This window comes from Nycticebus coucang, chromosome 2 (genome assembly GCF_027406575.1).
Source record: "Nycticebus coucang isolate mNycCou1 chromosome 2, mNycCou1.pri, whole genome shotgun sequence".
Taxonomy (NCBI): domain Eukaryota; kingdom Metazoa; phylum Chordata; class Mammalia; order Primates; family Lorisidae; genus Nycticebus; species Nycticebus coucang.
Window position 1 is genome coordinate 114714350 of NC_069781.1, and position 23819 is coordinate 114738168.

At 48.2% G+C, this 23819-nt stretch overlaps 1 protein-coding gene across 1 annotated transcript in view; it reads left to right on the plus strand.

Moving 5' to 3' along the window:
• Positions 1–7814: 7814 nt before the first annotated feature.
• MAP2K2 (mitogen-activated protein kinase kinase 2) overlaps positions 7815–23819 on the plus strand; it is a 36710-nt gene continuing 20705 nt past the window's right edge. Inside the window, exons 1-3 of the mRNA XM_053579925.1 lie at positions 7815–8190; positions 12417–12627; positions 23581–23727. Of these exons, the coding sequence (XP_053435900.1) occupies positions 8099–8190; positions 12417–12627; positions 23581–23727 (450 nt within the window). The 5' untranslated portion in view covers positions 7815–8098. The remainder of the gene's footprint in view (positions 8191–12416; positions 12628–23580; positions 23728–23819) is intronic.

Here is a 23819-nt window from a genome sequence, read left to right on the forward strand (position 1 = left end):
CAGTGAGTAGGGCGCCGGCCTCATATACCAAGGGTGGTGAGTTCAAACCCAGCAACAGCCAAACTGCAACAAAAATGTACCCGGGCGTTGTGGCAGGCGCCTGTAGTCCCAGCTACCCAGGAGGCTGAGGCAAGAGAATTGCCTAAGCCTGAGAGCTGGAGTTGCTCTGAGCTGTGACGCCACAGCACTCTACCCAGGGCAGACAAAATGAAACTCATCTCTAAAAATAAATAAATAAATAAATAAAAATAAAAAGCTGCCAAACCATTTTCCATAGGGTCTATACCATTTTGTATTTCCACCAGCAATATATGAGACTTCTGGTTATTCTGCATCCTCAACAACATTTGCTATTTCCAGTATTTTTGTTTTAGCCATTCTCATAGGTCCATGGTAGTATCACACTGTCATGTTGATGTGCATTTCTCTAATGGTTAATAAAGGTGAGCCAGGGCGGCGCCTGTGGCTCAGTGAGTAGGGCGCTGGCCCCATATGCTGAGGGTGGCGGGTTCAAACCCAGCCCTGGCCAAACCGCAACAACAAGAAAAAAAATAGCCGGGCATTGTGGCGGGCGCCTGTAGTCCCAGCTGCTTGGGAGGCTGAGGCAAGAGAATCACGTAAGCCCAAGAGTTGGAGGTTGCTGTGAGCCCTGTGACGCCACGGCACTCTACCCGAGGGCGGTACAGTGAGACTCTGTCTCTACAAAAAAATAAAATAAAATAAAGGTGAGCCATTATCATTTTGTTGTTGTTGTTGTTGCAGTTTGGCCGGGGCCGGGTTTGAACCCACCACCCTCGGTATATGGGGCTGGCGCCCACTCACTGAGCCACAGGCGCCACTGCCATTATCATTTTTTTTTTTTTTTTTGTAGAGACAGAATCTCACTGTACCGCCCTCGGTAGAGTGCCGTGGCGTCACACGGGTCACAGCAACCTCAAACTCTTGGGCTTACGCGATTCTCTTGCCTCAGCCTCCCGAGCAGCTGGGACTACAGGCGCCCGCCACAATGCCCGGCTATTTTTTTGTTGCAGTTTGGCCGGGGCTGGGTTTGAACCTGCCACCTCCGGCATATGGGGCTGGCGCCCTACTCACTGAGCCACAGGCGCCACCCGCCATTATCATTTTTTAATGGTGTTGAAAAAGATGGTGTCAAAGAGAGTCTTCTGTAACACCTATTTCTAAAACACTTTTTTTTTTTTTTTAGAGAAAGGGTTTTGCTATGTTGGCCAGGTTGGTCTCAAACTCCTGGCTCACGTGATCTCCTGCCTGAGCTAATTAAGCTGAGACTAATTAACACTATTTTTTTTTTTTTCTGGAGACAGAGTTTCACTATGTCACCCTCGGTAGAGTGCTGTGGCGTCACAGCTCACAGCAACCTCTAACTCTTGGGCTTAAGCGATTCTTTTGCCTCAACCTCCCAAGGAGCTGGGACTACAGGCACCTGCCACAACACCTGGCTATTTTTTTGTTGTTGCAGTTGTCATTGTTGTTTAACTGGCTTGGGACGGGTTAGAACCTGCCTGCCTTGGTGTATGGGGCTGGCACTGTCACCACTGTGCTACAGGTGCTGAGCCAAGACTTTTTTTTTTTCCTTGAGACAGAGTCTCACTTTGTCACCCTTGGTAGAGTGCTGTAGCATCATAGCTCATAGCAACCTACAACTCTTGGGCTCAAGTGCTTCTCTTGCCTCAGCCTCCCTAGTAGCTGGGACTACAGGTGCCTGCCATAATGCCCAGCTATTTTTGCTTTTTTCAGGAGGCCTGGGCCGGATTCGAAACCACCAGCCCCAGTGCATGTGGCCAGCATCCTAACCACTGAGCTATAGGCACCCAGCCAAGATTATTTTACATTCTTGTAATTTATAAATTTTCTGCTGCAGCATATTTCTTTGTGGGACTGTACTGGAACATGTCTTTCCAGTTTCCCATCAATGGACATTTGTGTATCTTCCAACTTTTTGCCATTGAGAATATTATTGTATGTGTCTTCCATTTGCACACAGACAAGAGTTTCCTAGGTTATATGCCTAGGAATAGAATTGCTAGGTCATAGGGTATTAAAGATAGGATGAAGTTGCTTTCCAAATTGGTGGGTTCAGCCATTCTTTCAGTTAATCCATTACCCAGGTGAGGGAGATGAAAGTTCAAGGTGCATTTCTAGATTGGAGCAATGTACATATGTGATATTAATACCAGCTTGTGCTGAAACAAGATAAATGTCACCTTGGATTGACTATCAAGAAAGCCATTAGAAATTTATTTCCTGGAGTAGCAATTTAGGAGACACCCAAGTCCCTGGAACCAGGGAACAGATGTACTAAGAAAAGTGTTATTGGAACCAATGATAAGTAGCAAGATATGTTACAGAGAGAGGTTAGGGGGCAAAATGTGCTTGGTAGTAAAGATAGAGAATGGGTGGAGAGTTGTGAGTCTGCACTGTGATCTCAATAATAAAAACTCATGTTTTATAGTAAGTGCTAAGAAGTGGGTGATTAGCAGCCAACCTGGCTTCCTGAGGACAAGAACATCCACTTCATGTGCCCTTCGCATAGCACATATGTATCCAACATCCACTATGTCCAAGGAGCTGGACTGGGAGAGAAGGAAACAAATCCAGTATCTTCCTAGGCCCCAAAAAGTGCATAACGAGGCTCGGCACCCATAGCTCAGTGGTTACCGCACTGGCCACATACACCAGGGCTGGTGGGTTCGAACCCAGCCTGGGCCAGCTAAACAGCAATGACAGCTACAACAAGAAATAGCCAGGCGTTGTGGCAGGCACCTGTTCCAGCTACTTAGGAGACTGAGACAAGAGAATTACTTTAGCCCAAGAGTTAGAGGTTGCTGTGAGCTGCGATGCCACAACACTCTACCAAGGGCAACATAGTGAAACTCTGTCTCAAAAAAAAAAGTTCATAACTAGCAGGGAAGACATACTTTTTTTTTTTTTTAGAGACAGAGTCTCACTGTACCACCCTCCGGTAGAGTGCCGTGGAGTCACAGCAACCTCTAACTCTTGGGCTTACACAATTCTCTTGCCTCAGCCTCCCGAGTAGCTGGGACTACAGGCGCCCGCCACAACGCCCGGCTAGGGAAGACATACTTTTTAAAAAGCAGAAATAGGTTGAGGCAGGAGAATTGCAGAAGCCCAAGAGCTGGAGGTTGCCGTGAGTCCTGTGACATCATGGCACTCTACCGAGGGCGGTAAAGTGAGATTCTGTCTCTACAAAAAAAAAAAAAAAAAAAAAAAAAGCAGAAATATGAATCAGAACACAAGAGCCACGAGACAGTTATAGGCAAGGTGTACCAAGAATTTTGGGAAGTGGAGCCCCAGCATGGTGGCTTGTGTCTGTAATCCCAGCATTTTTGGAGAGTGAGGCAGAAGTTGGAGTCTGCAGTGAGATATTATAACACTATGGCACTCTAGCCTGGGTGACAGAGTGAGACCCTATCAAAATAAATAAATTACTAAATAAATAAATAAGCTAACTCTGGGAAATCGGGATGACCCTTAAGTGGGAAATCGGAGAGACTTCCTTTTGAAAAAGGTAATGGGAGTCCTGAATCTCCAAGTAGGAATTGCCAAGGGCTGAAAATTCTGGCCATTGAAAAAAAAATCTCTTGGGCGGCGCCTATGGCTCAAGGAGTAGGGCGCCGGTCCCATATGCCGGAGGTGGTGGGTTCAAACCCAGCCCCGGCCAAAAAAAAAAAAAAGAAAAAAAAATCTCTTTGTACTCTTCAAGAAGAATTCATTTACTGTTTGGTATCAAGGGCAATCCCTAAATTATATCCAGTGAAATATTATCTAGAAAGAACAAAGAGCAAATTACTGTGTGTGCAATAGCATGGATAAATAAAAACATTGTGCTAGCAAAAGGAGCTGGACACAAAAGATTGCTCACTGTGCAATTCCATCAATTTGTTTTTTATGTCTTTTTTCTTTCTTTGTAGTAGAGACAGTGTCTCTGTGTTGCTCAGGCTGGTCTTGAACTCCTGGCCTCAAATGATCTTGCTGTCTCCTAGCCTCCCAAATAGCTGGAATCACAGGCATGAGGCATGGCACCCAGCCCCTGCAATTCCCTGTATATGAGGCTCTCAGGAAAAAAATAATCGATGTGGCTAGAACTCAGAATCTAGATGTTTTCTGGGGAGAATGATGTGCTGCAGCTGGCTTGAACTGGCTCCTAAACATCTATACCATTCTTTCCAATTTCATAATTGCTGGAAATCAGTCGTGGTAGGAATTTACACCAGAAATGAGCAAAAGCTACAAATCTCTTTCTCTTGTAGTTATTTTAACAGTTCATTGTTAAACATTTACCAGCGCACCACAGGTAGTTGAAGCAAAGGGGGAGGATTAACTGAAAAGGCAGTGACCAAATTGTCTGGAGTTTGGGGATGATTACATGGGTGTATACAATGGTAAATGCTCACGGAATTGAACGTTCAGGAACTGTACATTTATTATATGCACATTATAGCTCAATGAAAAAGATTATATATAACCTAAAATAAAACAAAATGAGGAAAAGTTCACTGGGCAGAACAGAAGGAAGGTGGCAATGCCCGGGGCTGTGAAAAGACATAGCATTATTTGAGGCCAGACGAGCATTCATCTAAATTTTGGGTGGGAGTAATGGCAGGTAAAACTAAAAAGGCCCATTGAATAAAAGCCAGAAAACAGGAAGCAGGTGTCTCCTTCCACCTCCCTTGCCCCCTAACCCACTCCTTAACTCAGGATAAGGGTTGTTTTAATCAGGAAAAAGCTATGGTTACATTTTTGCTTTTTTAAGAGCACAGTCGCATTTTGCAATTATGTATATTATATCTTTTAAAAACATTGTTTCATTGGCCAGGCATGGTAGCTCAGGCCTGTAATCCTAGCAGTCTGGGAGGCCAAGGCATGTAGATTGCCTGAGCTCACAGGTTCTAGAACAGCCTGAGCCACAGCAAGACCCCTGTCTCTAAAAATAGCTGGGTATTGTAGTGTAGTCCCAGCTATTTGGCAGGCTGAAGCAAGGGAATCACTTAAGCCCAAGAGTTTGAGGTTGTGAGCTGTGATACCACGGCACTCTACCGAGGGTGACAAAATAAGACTCTGTCTCAAAAATAAATAAATAAATAAAATAAAGAAAAAATAAAAACATTGTTTCTAGTGCCTGCAGCATTGCACACTGTTAAAAGAATAACCAAGGAGCAGCCAGAGAGTGGGCAGGACTGAGCCGGGAAGACCAGGGAACCTGCCTGAACCCTGGAGGAGGGCATTAACTCAGTCATTTCTTCTCAACTTCTTTCCCACCGTGATTATGTACAAAGATGCTCCGAAGTATGACAAAAAGAAAAGCAACGTGGTCACTTTTTCAGGAAGCCAGTGTTTTCCCGTTTAAATAACTATCCTTTATTCCATGCTACGTGCTTCCCTTCCCTTTCTTTTTCCTTCTTTCCCCCAACCTCCTTCCCACCTTCCTTCTTCCCTCTGTCTTCTCCCTTTTCCCCTCTCCGGGCTCTTTCTTTTTTGTGTAAAATGACTTTTCTTTTCTTCTTTTTTTGAGACAGAGTCTCAAGCTATCACCCTGGGGAGAGTGCCATGGTGCCACCCTAAAATGACTTTTCTAATAAAATGCTACCACTGCTATAGCAAACAGTAAGGTGGTTTCTTAATACCATATAATCCAGCAACTCCACTTCGGGCATATACCCAGAAGAACTGAAAACAGGAACTCAGACAGATATTTTCACACCCAAGTTAAAAGCAACGTAATTCACAACAGTCAGAAGGTAGAAATAACCAAATGTGCAGATGAAATGGCAGATGAATGGCAAAACATGGTCTATACATACAATTGAATGTTGTTCAGCCTTGTAAAGGAAGGCAACTCTTAAACCTGGTCCACTAAGGATGAACCTAGAGGACATCATGCTCAGTGAGAGAAGCCAGGCACAAAAGGACAAAATCCTGGGTAATCCCACTCAAAGGAAATCCCTAAAGGCATCAGAGCCACAGAGACAGAAGGTAGAAAGGTGGTTACCAGGAGCTGGGAAGTGGGTGGGGAATTAGTAAACAGGGAGAGATTCAGTTTGGGAGGATGAGAAAGATGGAGGGTGGTGATCCACTGCACAGCAATGTGAACATGTTTGATGACACTGAGCTATGCACTTAAAATAGTTAAAATGGCAAATTTTATGTGATGTGTATTTTACAATAAAAATGTTTTAGCACACAGTACATGATACATACATATAATTTTTCTTTGTCAATTAAAAATAAAAAAAAAATTGGCTTGGCACTCGTAGCACAGTGGTATGGCGCCGGCCACATGCACCAAGGCTGGCAGGTTCAAACCCCGCCCGGGCCAGCTAAACAATAATGACATCTGCAACAAAAAAATAACCGGGTGTTGGCTCAGCGCCTGTGGCTCAAGTGTCTAAGGCGCCAGCCACATACGCCTGAGCTGGCGGTTCGAATCCAACCCAGGCCCACCAAAACAACAGTGATGGCTGCAACCAAAAAATAGCTGGGCATTGTGGCGGGTGCCTATAGTCCCAGCTACTTGGGAGGCAGAGGCAGGAGAATCGCTTGAGCCCAGGAGTTGGAGGTTGCTGTGAGCTGTGATGCCACGGCACTCTACCCAGGGTGACAGCTTGAGGCTCTGTCTCAAAAAAAAAAAAAAAAAAAAAATAGCCGGGTGTTGTTATGGCCGCCTGTAGTTCCAGCTACTTGGAAGGCTGAGGCAAGATAATCGCTTAAGCCCAAGAGTTTGAGGTTGCTGTGAGCTGTGACACCACAGCACCCTACCCAGGGCAACATAGTGAGACTTTTTTTTTTTTTTTTGGTCAAGCCAGTAACACCAGCACTCCGGGAGGCCAAGGCAGGAAGATTGCTTGAACCCGTGAGTTCTGAAGGAGCTTGAGCAAGAGTGAGACCCGGTCTCTACTAAATATAGAAAAACTGGCCGGGCGTTGTGCGGGGTGTCTGTAGTCCTAGTTACTCAGCAGGACGAGGCAAGAGGACCGCGTGAGCCTGAGAATCTGAGGTTGCTGTGAGCTATGATGACGCCATAGCACTCTACCCAGACTGAGTTAGACTGTCTCAAAAAAAAAAAAAAAAAAAAGGCTATAAAAAATAAATAATTCTAAAACATGTTTTCAGGCTCGGCACCCGTGGCCCAAGAGGCTAAGGCACCAGCCACATACACCTGAGCTGGTGGGTTCGAATCCAGCCTGGGCTCGCCAAACAACGACGCTGCAACCAAAAAGTACCTGGGCGTTGTGGCAGGCGCCTATAATCCCGGCTTGGGAGGCAGAGGCAGGAGAATGGCTTGAGCCCAAGAGTTGGAGGTTGCTGTGAGCTGTGATGCTACGGCACTCTACCCAGGGTGATAGCTTGAGACTCTGTCTCAAAAAAAAAATAAATAAATAAAACGTGTTTTCAGTCACTTTTCCCTTATGAAAGAAAGGTAATTGATACTTTAAGATGGTGGGGGTGACCACACTTGGCAAAAAAAGTGGAACCTCTTGGGTCTCCCGCAACATCTTGGTATTTTTCTGGCTCTCAGCCCCAGCCTGGGACGTCCGGCGAGGTACGGAGGTTGTGGCCTCCACTGGGCCCACCTGTCACCCCACCCCACCCCTACACCGCTCTATCCTACCCCCACACCCCTGTGCTTTAGGCGCGTGCGCAGACGCGCAGTGGGAGGGGAGCGGGAGCGCAGGCTCCGGGCACCGCCCGAGTCGGTCTCCGCCCTTTTCCCCACGGGGTGGTACGCACGCGCCGCGGCTGAAGGGTGGGGCTTGTGGCAACTCCCTGCTCTCGCTCTCGCGAGAGGCCGGTGCGCGGTTTTGCGACTGCCTCTTCCCCTCCCTCTGCTTCCCGGGCTCTGGCTGCAGCGTCAGCCTTGTTCCACCGTCGGCGGTGGCAGCTTCTTGGCCTCAACTCCGGAGTCCCTCAAAGCTCCTCCGCCCTGGTCTGCAGCATCGCCCGCCCTTGGTCGCTCCGGCGCTGACCTAGGCCGCAGCCCCGGGCTCGAGTCGGCGCCGCCCGCTAGCGGCCCGCCCCCTATGGGCCCGGGCTAGAGGCGCCGCCGGCCTGCGGATCCCCGATGCTGGCCCGGAGGAAGCCGGTGTTGCCGGCGCTTACCATCAACCCCGCCATAGCCGAGGGCCCGTCTCCCACCAGCGAGGGTGCCTCCGAGTGAGTGGGCAATCGGGGGCTTATGTTGGGGTGTGGATGACTGGGGGCCCTCCGCGCGAAGGATGGAATGTGGGGTCCTAAAGTAGCATAATCAGAATGATGGGGATCCTTGAGAAGGCAGAGTGAGGGGGTCTCTGAGTAGTGAGATCGGGCTGACTGAGGGGCGATCCCCCCACGAGGTGTGGGGTCCCTAAATAAAGAAATCAGAGTGATAGGAAGTCTATAAGAAGAGAATACACTGAGGGGTCTCCGAGTAGTGAGTTTGCACCGAGGGACTGTCCCTACGGGGAGAAGACGAGTGTGGGGTCCCTAAGTAGTGAAATCAGGGTGCTAGGAGTCCGTAGGAAGGGACGACAGAGTGAGGGTCCCTGAGTAGTGAGATTGGGCCAAGGGGAGGCCCTCTACTGGAACAAGAGGGATGTGGGGACCCTGAATAGTAAAATCAGGATGCTTGGGTGGGTGTGGGGGCCCTTCAAGGGAAGATAGACAGGGTTTGGGATCCCTAAGTAGTGAGACGAGGCCTAGGTCAAGTCCTTGCAGAGGGAATATGGGGTGTAGCGCCCTGGAGTTGTGAGAGTAGGTCAAGGGGAGTCTTTGAGAGGAGAAGATGGGTGAGGGGCATCCTCAGTACCGAAATCATTATAAAAGGGGGCCCCTGAGGGGACAGGAAACGCTGAGAGTGTTTCTGATTGGTGAGTTCCCAGTGAGGCATCTGGGGGGAGGGGATGGTAAGGGGAGTTTCTGAGTGGTCAGGACAGGGTGAGGGATCTTCTGAGGGTGTCCCTTGTGGAGCTAGGGTAGGGTCCGAGTTCTTGAGTAGTGAGATGGGGTGGGATGAGGAGGGTGCCCGGGACCCAAGATGGGGGATTGAGAGGGAAGGAGGTTGAGAGGTGAGGGTGGGGATACCTGAGGGGTCCAGTGGGGGGTCCAGTGAGGAAAGGGAACCTCAAAGACAAGGAGAAGCTCCCAGAGGCAGGGTAGCAGAGGCAGGGTGTGTAGTGACCTGAAGCTGGGAAGGGGATAAGAAGGCTGGGAAGCAGGAGTGAGGGAGATTGGGAGAAGCTGGCAGATTCTAAAAGGAAATGAACCAGAAAAGCCTTGAAGGTGGGGTTGGCTTAATGCAGGTTTGAAGAGACTGAGGGTGGCAGGAGGACTTGGGGTATTCTCAAGGAGTGGGGAAAAGGGGTCAAAGGGAGTAGAGTGATACTGTGACAGAATTGTGTCATGCAAGGATAAGGGAAGTGACTCTGGATGTTGGGGATGCACACCTGTGGGGTCATGCCACAGTGACTCCTGCCTTCCTGTTCTCTATGCTAGAGCAGAGTGGGGCAGGGGAGGGCAGTCCCAGGAGCCCCCAGCTGGGGTCTGTTTGTTGGGCTAATGGTATGATGCCGTGAGAAGCAGGCATGTGGTGAATATGACATGTATGGTGGCCTTTTGTTACCTGGATGAAGAAGGTGAAGAAGAATTTTTTTTTTTTTTTTTTTTAAGAGACAGAGGTTCCTTCCTTCTGTCACCCAGACTGGAGTACAGTGGCTTGACCACAACTCAGTGCAGCTTCTAACTCCTAGGCTGAAGGGATCCTCCTGCCTCAGCTACCTGAGTAGATGGGACTACAGGTGCCACAATGCTTGGCTGATTTTTTTGTTTGTTTGTTTGTTTGCAGTTTTTAGCCGAGGCTGGGTTTGAACCTACCACCTCCAGCATATGGGGCTGGCGCCCTACCCCTTTGAGCCACAGGTGCTGCCCAGATTTTTAAAAATAATTTTTCTAGAGATAGGTTATTGCTGTTTCCCAGGCTGGTCTCAAACTCCTATCCAAAGCAGTCCTCCCACCTCTGCCTCCCAAAGTGTGGGATTGCAGGTGTGAGGTACTATACCCACTAGAAGGAGACTTAATGCATATATATATGTGATCTAATGTCTTCACAGTCAAACATGGGGACAGGTTCCTTATTCTTATGAGATAGCTCTTCATGTTCTCTTTTATGTGGTTTCTGATTTTCATCCATTGAAGAATTCTCCCAGTAGAGGAATCCTGCCATAAAGATTCCAGAGTGTATGTGTTTTTTGGGTTTTTTTAATATATGTAACCACAATTGAGTTGCTGTTAAAGTTAAGATGGATTAATCAGCAGACTCACGAATGTATTTTCAACATCTTGGGCAGTACTTTAGACCCTCCAAGTCAGGCCTGAAGTTGCCTCTTAAACCCAGAAGTGAACAGCATATTCATTCACTTACTCACATATATTCCCTTGCCCCTACCTTTCAGTGTCTTGACGTCACTTCTTCATCTGGGTCCTTGTTCCACAGGTATTAAGTGAGCACCTAGTAGGCACTGAGGGGGGGCACACACCAAGGTCATGAGCATTGCCACTTGGTTGTGTTGTATAATGACATGGTGACTCCTGCCTGGGCTGGGGCTACCGAGACATGCCTTCCAAGGCAATAGTCAGAATGAGGTGAAAGTGTTTGTACACCCCAGGCCTTCCAGCAAGCCCTTTATAGCACCAACTCTGGTGACATCACCCACCAAGTATCAGGTCACCCTGATTCTCTCTGTCCTTTGGCTCACAGCTCTATAAGTTCTAAGATAGTAGTAGTTGAACTTTGGGATTGGACTTCAGTGATGGAATGAACAGTCTCCTTTATCCTTTGCTGAATCCCCTCTATGACCACCAGACTTGGCCTTAACACTGGCCAAGAATTGGTAGCTGAAGACCCCTGGAGGCAGTCTGTTCTCCCTGAGAGACTGAGAGCCCATTGTGTGGTCTGGTAGACCCTGGCTACAGCCAGCATACTTAAAATGTAGCTTCTCCAATTTCATGAGAACTGTAAACATGTGCACATTACAAATTTCAAAGACATACAAAAAAATGTAGAACATTTTTATTGATTGTGTATGGAAAATAATATTTTTAGTGGGTTGTATCAGTTGGGCTACTAAATTAATTTTACCTTTTTTCCTTTTTTACCATGGATACTAGAAAATTTTAAGCTACATATGTGACTCATACTCTTGTCTTTTGGACAACACTGGGTTAGTTCTTGTGAATTGAGCAAAAGTATCTGCCAATTAGAGGGAGCTGCTTTTTACTCCAGGATCTGGTTCAAAGTTAAGGCATTTGTAAAAACAGTTTACTGTCAAAATGTCCTTTGAAAATTTGATGAATCATTCAATAAATTGCAATATACAGGTACACGGTCAGATTTTTTCCTTGAGACAAGGTCTTGCTCTGTTGCCTGGGCTGGAGTGCAGTGGCTCCCTTATAGCTCCCTGCAGCCTCAAACTCCTGGGCTCAAGTGATCCTCTTGCCTCATGAGTAGCTGGGACTACAGGAGTGCCCATTATGCCCAGCTAATTTTTCTTTTTCTTTTTTTTAGAAATGAGGTTTCGCAATGTTGCCCAGGCAGGTCTTGAGCTCCTGGCCTCAAGCAATCCTCCCACCTCTGCCTCCCAAAGTGCTGGGATTACAGGCATGAGCCACTGCACCCAGCCCATGGTCAGTTTTTTAATATCCGAGTTCAGAAATTGTGTGCATTATAAATACAAAATATTTACAGTAACTTGAAGGATATAATAGCATGCTGATTGCGCAGAATGCCCTGGAATTGGTTGTGCTATTTAAATTCTGCCCCTTCTTTTTTCTCCCTCCAGTGTCAATGTTCATTTCATGTAAATTAAGTGCAAGTGTCATGCAGCTTGTGTGCTGCAGCTTGTGTGCTACAACTTCTGTCTTCCGGTGGTTGGTTCTGGTTCTTTGCTTGGAGGCCACTTAGAACACCAGCTCCTCCTTCTTGGGCTAAGACAGGCATCCTGTCTTGGGCTTCACTTGCCTGATCCCCATCCCACCCCATTCCTCATTTCGTCCCAGGTGGTTAAAGTTCTTAAATTGGGAAGGAGGCCTTCTGGCTCCCTTGAGCTGTGGCTTGCCCTTAAGGTCCCAAGATCTCTTAACCTTTGTGAGCTGTGATCAAGGCAGTGTCCTCAGTGTCTGGGGAGCTGGCTCTCAGTTCTAATCAGTAGTGTGTTTGGGGGACAGAGGCACATACCCTTCTTTCCTGCTGAACCCTGGACCCTGAAATGTAAGAATCCCATCTGTCTCCACTCTGTGTCCTCCCAAGGCCTGGTTCAGCTTGCCATGTGGTAGACGTGGCTGTGGTGGAGTCACCTCTCTGTAGCTCACATGTACTCTTCTAATCTTTGGACTCGGGGTTTCCACAGAACAAACCTGGTGGACCTCCAAAAGAAGCTCGAGGAGCTAGAACTCGACGAGCAACAGAAGAAGCGGCTAGAAGCCTTCCTCACTCAAAAGGCCAAGGTTGGCGAGCTCAAGGATGATGACTTTGAAAGGATCTCAGAGCTGGGTGCGGGCAATGGTGGGGTGGTCACCAAAGTCCAGCACAGACCTTCAGGCCTCATCATGGCCAGAAAGGTAAGTAGCAGGGGGACAATGTCCCAACCCTCTATTCTCTGGTCTATGTGGGGTGAGGGCAGATGCCTCTGGACACAGCAGACAGCTCTGAAAAGTGTCCAGGCCTCTGCTTTCTATTGGTTTCTGGGTCCAGAGGCCCTTGCCTCTACCAGGGGCTCTTGGTCCTGAGAAAGAGCCCAGCCCCAGGTAGGATATAATGACACTGTCTGCCCTGGCCACATGCAGCTCTCCCTCTGATGGCAAGCTTTTGCCTTTGAAGACATTTGAAATGCATATTCACAGAAACATTCTCGACTATTTATAGCAGTGGTTCTCAACCTTCCTAATGCTGCGAGCCTTTAATATAGTTGCTGTGGGTCATGACCCACAGGTTGAGAACCGCTGATTTATAGGCTGGTTGGAGAAGGTGGCAGGCAGAGTTTTCAGGAATATTGGTTTCTTGGTCTCCAGAGAAACAAAACCAATAAGACTCTGTGTGTGTGTGTGTGTGTGTGTGTAGTTACGCACCATGTATGTGACAGTGGTTCCTTAAGATTATAATACTGCATTTTTGCCGTGTCCTTTGTGTTTATGTGTGTGTCTTTTCATATGTGTAGATATACATGTACTTAGCATTGTGTTATAGCTGCCCAAAGTATTCGGCATAGGAACATGCTGTACAGGTTTGCAGCCTTGGATCTTGGTGTATTGCAGGCTGGCCTGTTTGGTTTGTGAGTACATTCTGACATTCACACAGTGGCAGAACTGCCTAATGACACATTTCTCACAGCAGTTCCCCACTGTTAAGCGAGAATGACTGTATAGGTAGAGATTCTTAGGAGCTGGCTCATAAGATTATGGGGCTGGCAGGTCTGAAATCTGAAGAGCAGGTGGACAGGCTGAAGACCCAGGGAAGAGTTGACACTGCAGCAGGAGACCCAGGGCTGTCTAGTGACAGAAGAATTTCCTCTTCCTAAGGAGACCTCAGGTTTTCTTAAAGCCTTCTACTGATTAGACTAGCCCACCCACACCACTGAGGGTCACCTGCTTTATTCACCATCTACCGGTTGATTTAAAGAGACAGGATCTCACACTGTTGCCCAGTCAGTGGTACAATCACAGCTTACTTCAGCCTCCAACTCCTAGGTTCACATGATTCTCCTGTCTCAGCCGTGTGTCTAAGGATTCTAAGTAGCTGAATCTTTAGACACATGGCTAAATTGTCTACTGATTTAGATGTAAATCACATCTTAAAAAAATACCCTCCTGGCACATGTAAACTGGTGTTTGACAACCAACTGGGCACCATGGGCTCGCGAGAGGGCAAGTTATGTTGACTGTCATGCCACATTTTAGGGATCTGCATACCCTGGTGCTAGCAGGCCTGAGCTCCTGTGCCATGATGTGATACAACCTCTTTGCTGTACATTTGAGAAAAGTCCCCAGGAGATGCGGAGAGTTGAGATATGGAAGGGACAGTGGCCCCTAAACATGTAAGCAGGGGACTTGTATTGTTAGATTATTCAGCTTCTCAAGAGGGTTCCTTCAGATGTAGAAAACTGCTTGTTCTTGGAAGCCTATCCTGCACTTCTCCAAATCATATCCTCAGAGGCCTTGTCAGGCAGGTCTATGAAGGTCCCAGATTTGTGTGAGCACCCTGCCTTCCCCGGGAACCACACAGTTTTTGCTAAGATACAGCTCTGTGGCTGATTCTTCTTGTCTCTAGAGCACCTCCCTCCCTCCTGAAATCTGCAGCAGACTTTCTGTTTCTGTCTCCTTACTGTATGCAGCCTTTTCAAAACCAGTGCAGCCCTGGAAACCTCAAGCCTGCCTTCACGTGAAACACGGAAGAAAAAGGCAAATGTGGAGTTCATATGGCAATGGGGACCTTGAGGGCAGAGTACTGGTTTGAGCATGTGTCAGAGCCAAAGGGCTGCTATGGACAGTCATGTAATCTTGCAGGTGATCACCAGTGGCCCATGTAGATATGAGCCCAGTACCTCATCTACGACTTTGTCAGGGCCTAGAACAGGGGTCCTCAAACTGCGGCCCGCGGGCCACATGAGGTGGTGTGATTGTATTTGTTCCCATTTTGTTTTTTTACTTCAAAATAAGATATGTGCAGTGTGCATAGGAATTTGTTCATGGTGTTTTGTTTTGTTTTGTTTTGTTTTGTTTTGTTTTGTAGAGACAGAGTCTCACTGTACCGCCCTCGGGTAGAGTGCTGTGATGTCACACGGCTCACAGCAACCTCTTAACTCTTGGGCTTACGCGATTCTCTTGCCTCAGCCTCCCGAGCAGCTGGGACTACAGGCGCCCGCCACAACGCCCGGCTATTTTTCTGTTGCAGTTTGGCTGGGGCTGGGTCCGAACCCGCCACCCTCGGCATATGGGGTCGGCGCCCTACTCACTGAGCCACAGGCGCCGCCCTTTGTTTTGTTTTTTTAACTATAGTCCGGTCCTCCAATAGTCTGAGGGACAGTGAACTTGCCCCCTGTTTAAAAAGTTTGAGAACGCTTGCCCTAGAAAGTAAGACTTAGGAGTTTCTACCTATGTGTGTTTGGGGGGAGATGACTGGGTAAGCTTTGTGGTTTGCTTAGCAGTGGTGTCCTGATTGTCATTTCTTGATTTTAATTCTGTCCTTCTGTCATGTAAGATGTCACTTTTAGGAAAAGCTGGGTAAAGGATACCCAGAACTATTTTTTTGCAACTTCCTGTGATTTTGTAATTCTTTCAAAATTAGTTTTTTGATTTTTTTTTTTTTAAGTACCTGAAGTATTAGGATTGGGAGAGAATTCAGCAACAGAAGGTTGTCTAGCTGGCTGCCATCCTTGGCCAGGACTAGGAGCCGTTGGCCAGCCTTGGGTAATACGGGTCCTTTAAATCCATCTGGACACTAGTTCACCTGGGAGGTCTGTTTGCCTTTATTTTATTTATTTATTTATTTTATTTTATTTTTTGTAGAGACAGAGTCTCACTTTATCACCCTCGGTAGAGTGCAGTGGTGTCACAGCTCACAGCAACCTCCAACTCCTGGGCTTAGGCAATTCTCTTGCCTCAGCCTCCTGAGTAGCTGGGACTACAGGCGCCCACCACAACACCTGGCTATTTTTTGATGCAGTTTGGCTGGGGCTGGGTTTGAACCCGCCACCCTCCGTATATGGGGCCAGCGCCCTACTCACTGAGCCACAGGCACCGTCCCTGTTTGCCTTTGTTGGGTAGAAAGACATAAATAGGAAAATTGAAGTGACAACAAGCTGTTTAAGACATGGTCTCCTGGCTGGGTATGGTGGCTCACGCCTATAATCCTAGCAGTCTGGGAGGCCAAAGTGGGTAGATTGCTTAAGTTTAGGAGTTCAAGACCAACCTGAGCAACAGCAAGACCCTTTCTCTAAAAATAGCCCATATTGTGGTGTGCACCAGTAGTCCCAGCTGCTTAGGGGGTGGGGGGAGCTGAGGCAAGAGCCCAAGAATTTGAGGTTGCTGTGAGCTATGATGCCATGGCACTTAACCCCAGGGCAACTGAGTGAGACTCTTGTCTCAAAAACAAACAAACAAACAAAAAAAGGAACAAAACACTGGCCTTAGGGGCAGCGCCTGTGGCTCAGTCGGTAAGGCGCCGGCCCCATATACCGAGGGTGGCAGGTTCAAACCCGGCCCTGGCCAAACTGCAACCAAAAAGTAGCCGGGCGTTGTGGCGGGCACCTGTAGTCCCAGCTACTCGGGAGGCTGAAGCAAGAGAATCGCTTAAGCCCAGGAGTTGGAGGTTGCTGTGAGCTGTGTGAGGCCACGGCACTCTACCAAGGGCCATAAAGTGAGACTCTGTCTCTACAAAAAAAAAAAAACTGGCCTTAGTCCTAGGTCCACTGTACTGGTGGATTCTGAATTTCCTTGAAAGACAGAATTCTCTGTGGAGCTGATAAGGACTTAATAGCAAGCAGACACCCTCATCATCTAGATCTCCAAGGTCAGAGCTTCCCAAGGCCTGTACAGACCCTTCTCTGTGACCACAGCCCCGTAGGATTAGTTCAACCAGTGTGACATGTACCAGGAAAGCAACAGACTAGTTTTGGGAGGCCCAAGAAAACCAGTCTCTCAGTTTTTGCATCCATGTTTGCCTATAAATCTTTTCTTGAGTATGGCTCCTTCAGTGTCATTTGACAGCTTGAAGGAGCAAAGTCTCCGCTTTACTTGGGCCAGGAGAGGTGAGTGAAGAACTTACTGTGTATTTGCTGTTTGGTGTGTTTCCTGTGCACCTGAGGCGTCTTTGAACTCCCTGTGCTTGCAGCAGGGAGAGTCTTCTGACCTTGCATTTGTACTCCTCTGCTCTGCCCCGGCTTACTTCTATAATGATAGGTGGCAGGCCCAGGGACACATAGCGATGTGAGCTGCCATCTTGAAAGTGGTCAAAGCCTCATCAATTGGTAGCCTGCACATAGTGGGCAAGGTGGAAACAGACATGTCCAGGCTCCTGTGGACCATCATGCCACTTTCCAGGAATTCTCAAACCCTGGTAAGCAGGCCTCAAAAAAGGCCTCTAGGAGTAGCCAGGCAGGATCACAGGCCCTGAGTGCCCGCCTCTTCCAGTTTTTGACAACTGGTTCATGACGTTTGGAAACACTGTGTAGGCTATGTGTATCTGCTGGCCTACGCAGTTTATAAGCTGTCAGTTTGTGCTTGTGACTTAGGATGCTCTTAAGATCATTCTATAATCAGCCCTGTGAGAGTGGTAGCTTGATTCTTCCCTCCTATGTCCTGATATTGCCTCATTAGAACCTCTTCTCTTTTCCTAGTTTGTACCCACTGACCTCATTTCTGACTCTAGTTCCTTACTCTTCAGTGGAAACCACCTCTGGCTTCTCACCAGCCTGGCATTTGGTCTGGTGCCCACCACCCTCCCTGCTTAATTAGCTGCCAGGACTTGGCAGGGCTTGGCAGTGGTGTCATGGAAAGAGCGTGGGCTTTGGCATTCTGTGAGGCCAGCCCCAATCCTGACTTACCAGCCATGTGCCACTGGGAACATCTCTGAACCTGAATTTGCTTAATCAGCAACACGGGGGCAGTTACACCCATCCCCCAGGGTGGCTGCCAAAGTGAGCTGCAGAGCACACAGGTGCTCAGAAACATTCCCCTCCCTTCCCATCTGTCCCTCTTCCTTTTCCTCCATACACCCTTAGCAGTGGCGTCCTATCAATCTGGAAAGCTTGTTTGACAAGCCCCAGGTATTACAGTCATTAAAACTGAGATCAGGGCCTGGTATGTTACATCACACCTGTAATACCAGCACTTTGGGAGGCCAGGGCAGGAGGATCACTTTAATACAGGAGTCCTAGACTACAGTGAGCTATGATTACAATCAAGTCACTGCACTCCAGCCTGGGTGACAGAGTGAGGCCCTGACTCAAAACAACAACAACAAAAAAAAGTGCTTCAGTGGCTCGGCACCTGTGTCTCAAGTGGCTAAGGCGCCAGCCACATATACCTGAGCTGGAGGGTTCAAATCCAGCCCGGGCCCACCAAACAACGATGACGGCTGCAACTAAAAAATAGCTGGGCGTTTTGGCGGGCACCCTTGTCCCAGCTTCTTGGAAGGCAGAGGCAGGAGAATTGCTTGAGCCCAGGAGTTGGAGGTTGCTGTGAGCTTTGATGCCATGGCACTCTACCCAGGTCCATAGCTTGAGGCTCTGTCTCAAAAAAAAAAAAGTGCTTCAGTCTGAGGTCCTTTTGAAGTATGGTCATTACCTCGCAGATAAAGTTCCCACTACAGGAGAGAGCATCTTGTAGTTCTGAGGTGATTTGCCTGTGGAGGTCCCCATGGTGAGAGTGCAGTGTCCCATGGGCCCATAGGGAGAGTGCAGTGTCCCATGGGCCCATAGGGAGAGCTCAGCTGGGCAGGCCAGGTTGGGTAGAGAATCAAGAACTGGAGGGGTGGTTAGAGCCAGAGGGCCATGGTCATTGTGGGCAAGGGGCTTTGCCTAGGAAAGGCAGTACTGGGTGCTGCACCTCTGGAACCTGCCAAGGTTTCCAAGGTCACAGGCCCCATGAGCAAGACTCTCCTCCCACATACCCTGTGGACACACCACTCTCCTTCATGCCTTCCTGCCCTCCAACAGGCAGCCCTTTGTCCCTCCGCCTGGGATGCCCTCCCCCTGCCTTGTCCTTGTGGCAACTCCAGCCCTTCCTTTAAGGCCCAGCCCCAAATGTCACATTCTCTGGGCTGGTCCCCTGAATACCTGGGTTGATTACCCTTCATGGTACTTCTACTAGATTGAGATCCTTTAACCCATTTTTCTTCCCTCCTGACTGCATATCTCCTCCATGCAGGAACCATCTCAGTCCTCAGTTTCTCTCAGCCACTGGCCCAGCCCATAACCAACTCCCTACCCAAGCGTTTGTTGAATCTATGACATTCCTTTCCAGGTACCCACCAACTGGCTCTGCCTCCCGACAGATGGAATGATACTCTGATTAGCCAGGACACTCTCCCAAAGCCTTAGGCTCCTCCTCACTCCCCTGTAGGTTCTGGGTTGCTCAAGATGTTTTATCAGGTGTTTTCTTCTGCATCTCTTGAGAGGATCCTTTGCATGTTTGAAATATTGGGATAGGGATAAGGGCTCTGCGCCTGTAGCTCAAGCAGCTAAAGTGCCAGCCACATACACCAGAGCTGGCAGGTTCAAATCCAGCCTGGGCCCACCAAACAACAATGACAAAAAATGGCCAGGCGTTGTGGTGGGCGCCTGTAGTCCCAGCTACTTCAGAGGGTGAGGCAAGAGAATTGCTTGAGCCCAGGAGTTGGACGTTGCTATGAGCCATGATGCCACAGCACTCTACCCAGGGCTACAGCTTGAGACTCTTTTTTTCCCATTCTTTTTTGTTGTTGTTGCAGTTTGGCCGAGGCTGGGTTTGAACCCGCCACCATTGGCATATGGGACCAGCGTCCTATTCACTGAGCCATAGGCGCTGCCCAGCTTGAGACTCTTGTCTCAAAAAAAAGAAAGAAATAATGGGATAAGGGCGGTGCCTGTGGCTCAGTGTGTAGGGCACTGGCCCCATATACCGAGGATGGCGGGTTCAAACCTGGCCTCTGCCAAACTGCAACAAAAGAATAGCTGGGCATTGTGGGGGTGCCTGTAGTCCCAGCTGCTCAGGAGGCTGAGGTAAGAGGATCGCTTAAGTCTAGGAGTTGGAGGTTGCTGTGAGCTGTAATGCCGTGGCACTCTACCGAGGGTGATAAAGTAAGACCCTGTCTCTTTAAAAAAAAGAAAGAGGGGCGGCGCCTGTGGCTCAGTCGGTAGGGCGCAGGCCCCATATACCGAGGGTGGCGGGTTCAAACTCGGCCCCTGCTCAAATGCAACCAAAAAATAGCTGGGCGTTGTGGCGGGCGCCTGTAGTCCCAGCTACTCGGGAGGCTGAGGCAAGAGAATCGCTTAAGCCCAGGAGTTGGAGTTGGAGGTTGCTGTGAGCTGTGTGAGGCCACGGCACTCTACCGAGGGCCATAAAGTGAGACTCTGTCTCTACAAAAAAAAAAAGAAAACAAAAAACCAAGAGCCAGGCGCGGTGGCTCACGCCTATAATCCCAGCACTGTGGGAGGCTGAGGCGGGAGGATTGCTTGAGCTCAGGAGTTTGAGGCTTGTCTGAACGAGAGTGAGACCCCAACTTGTGAAAAAAAATGGAAAAACCCAGCCGGGCGCAGCGGCGAGTGCCTGTAATCCCAGCGGCCCCCGAGGCTGAGGCAGCAGGGTGCCCACAGCCAGAGTCCGAGGTTGTGGTGAGCTCCGACACCACTGCCCTCTGCTCAGGGCATAGGGTAGAACTCTTGCCTCGACAAAAAAAAAAAAAAAAAGAAAGAAAGAAAAGAAAAAAAGAAATATTGGGATAAATTCGATGATAATTTCCTCTGTGAACCTGAACTCAAGTGGAAGAAGAGTTAGACTACTTGGGAGTGGCCCTGGATTCAGTGTGATGTCTTCAGCCCAGGGGTGGGAAATGGGTGTCCCATGGCCTGGGTCTTGGGAAAGGCTGGTACTTTGTCATGGTATGATTTGGGTGAAGGGGGGAGTATTCTTATCACAGTTCCTACTATAACTCACTAAAAAACACTTGCTCGGCCGGGCATGGTGGCTCATGCCTGTAGTCCCAGCACTGTGGGAGGCCGAGGCGGGTGGATTGCCTGAGCTCAGAGGTTTGAGACCAGTATGAGCAGCAGTGAGCCAGAGTAAAACCCCGTCTCTACTAACAACATCAAAAACAGCCGGACGTTGTGGTGGGCGTCTGTAATCCCAGCTACTGGGGAGGCAATGGGAAAGAGCGTCACCAGAGGAAGAAGAAAATGAACAATAAAAAAAAAGTACTTCAAACAAAGAAGAATGAACAAGCAAGCTGAAATTTAAAAAATAAAAAATAAATAACAATAATTAAAAAAAAAAACACTCAACTGATTTTTATTTATTTTTTGAGACAAAGCGACTCTTTGTCGCTCTTGGTATAGTGTGGTGGCGTCATAGCTCACAGCAACTTCAAACTCTTGAATCTTGCTTCAGCCTCCCAAGTAACTGGGACTATAGGCATCCACCACAATGTCCAGCTATTTTTAGAGGTGGGGGTCTTGCTGTTATCAGGCTGGTCTCAAACCTGTGAGCTCAAGGCAGTCCACCCAGCTCAGTCTCCCAGAGTGCTAGGATTACAGGTATGAGCCTCCACATCTGGCTATTTTTATTTTTTTGAGACAGAGTCTCAAGCTGTCACCCTGAATATAGTGCCGTGGCATCATCTAGCTCACAGTATCCTCCAACTCTTGTGCTCAAATGATCCGCTTGCTCGGTTTTTCTATTTCTGGTAGAGACAGGATCTTGCTCTTGCTCAGGCTGGTCTTGAATTCATGAGCTCAAGCAATCTACTAGCCTCAGCCTCCCAGCATGCTAGGATTACAGGCATGAGCCACCACACCTGGCCCTTTTATTTATTTTATTTTATTTTATTTATTTATTTATGTATTTATTTTTTAGAGACAGAGTCTCATTTTATCACCCTCGGTAGAGTGCTGTGGTGTCACAGGTCATAGCAACCTCTAACTCCTGGGCTTAGGTGATTCTCTTGCCTCAGCCTCCTGAGTAGCTGGGATTACAGGTGCCTGCCACAATACTGGCTATTTTTTTGTTGTAGTTTGGCTGGGGCTGGATTCGAACCTGCCACCCTCAGTATGTGGGGCCAGCACCCTTTTCACTGAGCCACAGGCAGCACCGTGTTTTTTTATTTTTTTGCAGTGTTTGGCCTGGGCCGGGTTTGAACCCGCCACCTCTGGTATATGGGGCCAGCGCCCTACTCCTTTGAGCCACAGGCGCCGCCCACTTTTTTTTTATTTTTAAGACAATCTCTCACTCTGTCACCCAGACTAGAGTGCCGTGGTCTCATCCTAGCTCATAGCAACCTCAAACTCTTAGTTCAAGTGATCCTCCTGCCTCAGCCTCCTTAGTAGCTATGTCTGTAGGCGCCCACCATCATGTCCAGCTAATTTTTTCTGTTTCTATTTTTAGTAGAGACAGGGTCTTGCTCTTTCTTAGGCTGGTCTGGAACTCCTTAGTTCCAGTGATCCTTCCACCTTGGTCTCCCAGAGTGCTAGGATTATAGGCTTAGCCACTTTGCCCAGCCATGGTCTTTTTAACAAAAAAAAAAAAAAAAAAATAGATTTATTGGGCTGTAAGTTATATACCATATAATGTACCCTTTTTTATAATTTTATACACTTTAAATTTGTATTTTAATTGTATAAGTGTATAATTCAGTTCAGTGGTTTGTAATATATTCACCACATTGTGTATCCATTACCACAGTCAATTTCACAATATTCTTGTTGCCCCCAAAGGATACCCCTTCCGCTGGGCACCTATAACTCAATGGTTAGAGCACTAGACCCATGCACCGTGGGTGGTGGGTTCGAACCCCTGGGCCTGCTAAATAAAACAAAAAAGCTTACTTTAGGCTGAGCACGGTGGCTCACACCTGTAATCCTAGCACACTGGGAGGCCCAGCCAAGGTGGATCGCTTGAGCTCACAAGTTTGAGACCAGCCTGAGCAGAAGCGAGAACCTGTCTCTTCTAAAATAGAAAAACTAAGGCAAGAGGATTGCTTGAGCCCAAGAGTTGGCTGTTGCTGTGAGCTATGATGTCACAGCACTCTACCCAGAGCAACAGCATGAGACTGTGTCTCAAACAACAACAAAAAAAGCACCCAATCCCCATCAGCAGTCATTCATTCCCTAACTCCTTCCCCTGCCCCTGACAACCACAAATCCACTTCCCATCTTTGTGGCTCTGCGTGTTGTAGACATTTCACATAAATGGAATCTCACACTGTGTGTCCTTTTGTGTCTGCTTCTCTCACTGAGCATGATGTCCTCAAGGTCCATCCACATTGTAACCTGTGGGTGGCCGCCTTCCTCTTCATGGCTGAATGATACTCCATAGTGTAGATCAGGGGTCCTCAAACTGTGTCCTGCGGGCCACGTGAAGCGTTGTGATTGTATTTGTTCCTGTTTTGTTTTTTTACTTCAAAATAAGATATGTGCAGTGTGCATAGGAATTTGTTCGTAGTTTGTTTTTTTTTTTTTTTAAACTATAGTCCGGCCCTCCAACGGTCTGAGGGACAGTGAACCGGCCCCCTGTTTAAAAAGTTTGAGGACGCCTGATGGACTACTTTGTGTGTGTCTGCTCATCTGTAAGTGGACATTTGGGCTTTCTACCTTTTGGCTGCAATATTTTGGTGAATATCGTGGACAAGTTTCTGTGTAGGAGCAAATGCACACTTCTCTGGGGCAGACACCTCAGAGTTGGATCCCTAGGTGGCTCAGTTGATCTTCAACATTGTTGAGTGGACACCTCCAGGGCAAAGGGCCAAAATACCCCCTTCCCCTACAGCCCTACCTCCTGTTTTCTGGTACCTCTAAGTGGCCTAGTCTTGGCATTTCTTCCTGGCAGCTGATCCACCTGGAGATCAAGCCAGCCATCCGGAACCAAATCATTCGAGAGCTGCAGGTTCTTCACGAGTGCAACTCGCCATACATCGTGGGCTTCTACGGGGCCTTCTACAGTGACGGGGAGATCAGCATCTGCATGGAGCACATGGTGAGTGCAGGGGTACCCTGGAACCTGGAAGCCAAGGCCCCAGAACTCCCAGACTCATGACCAGTTTTGCCCAGGACCAGGACCTTACCTGG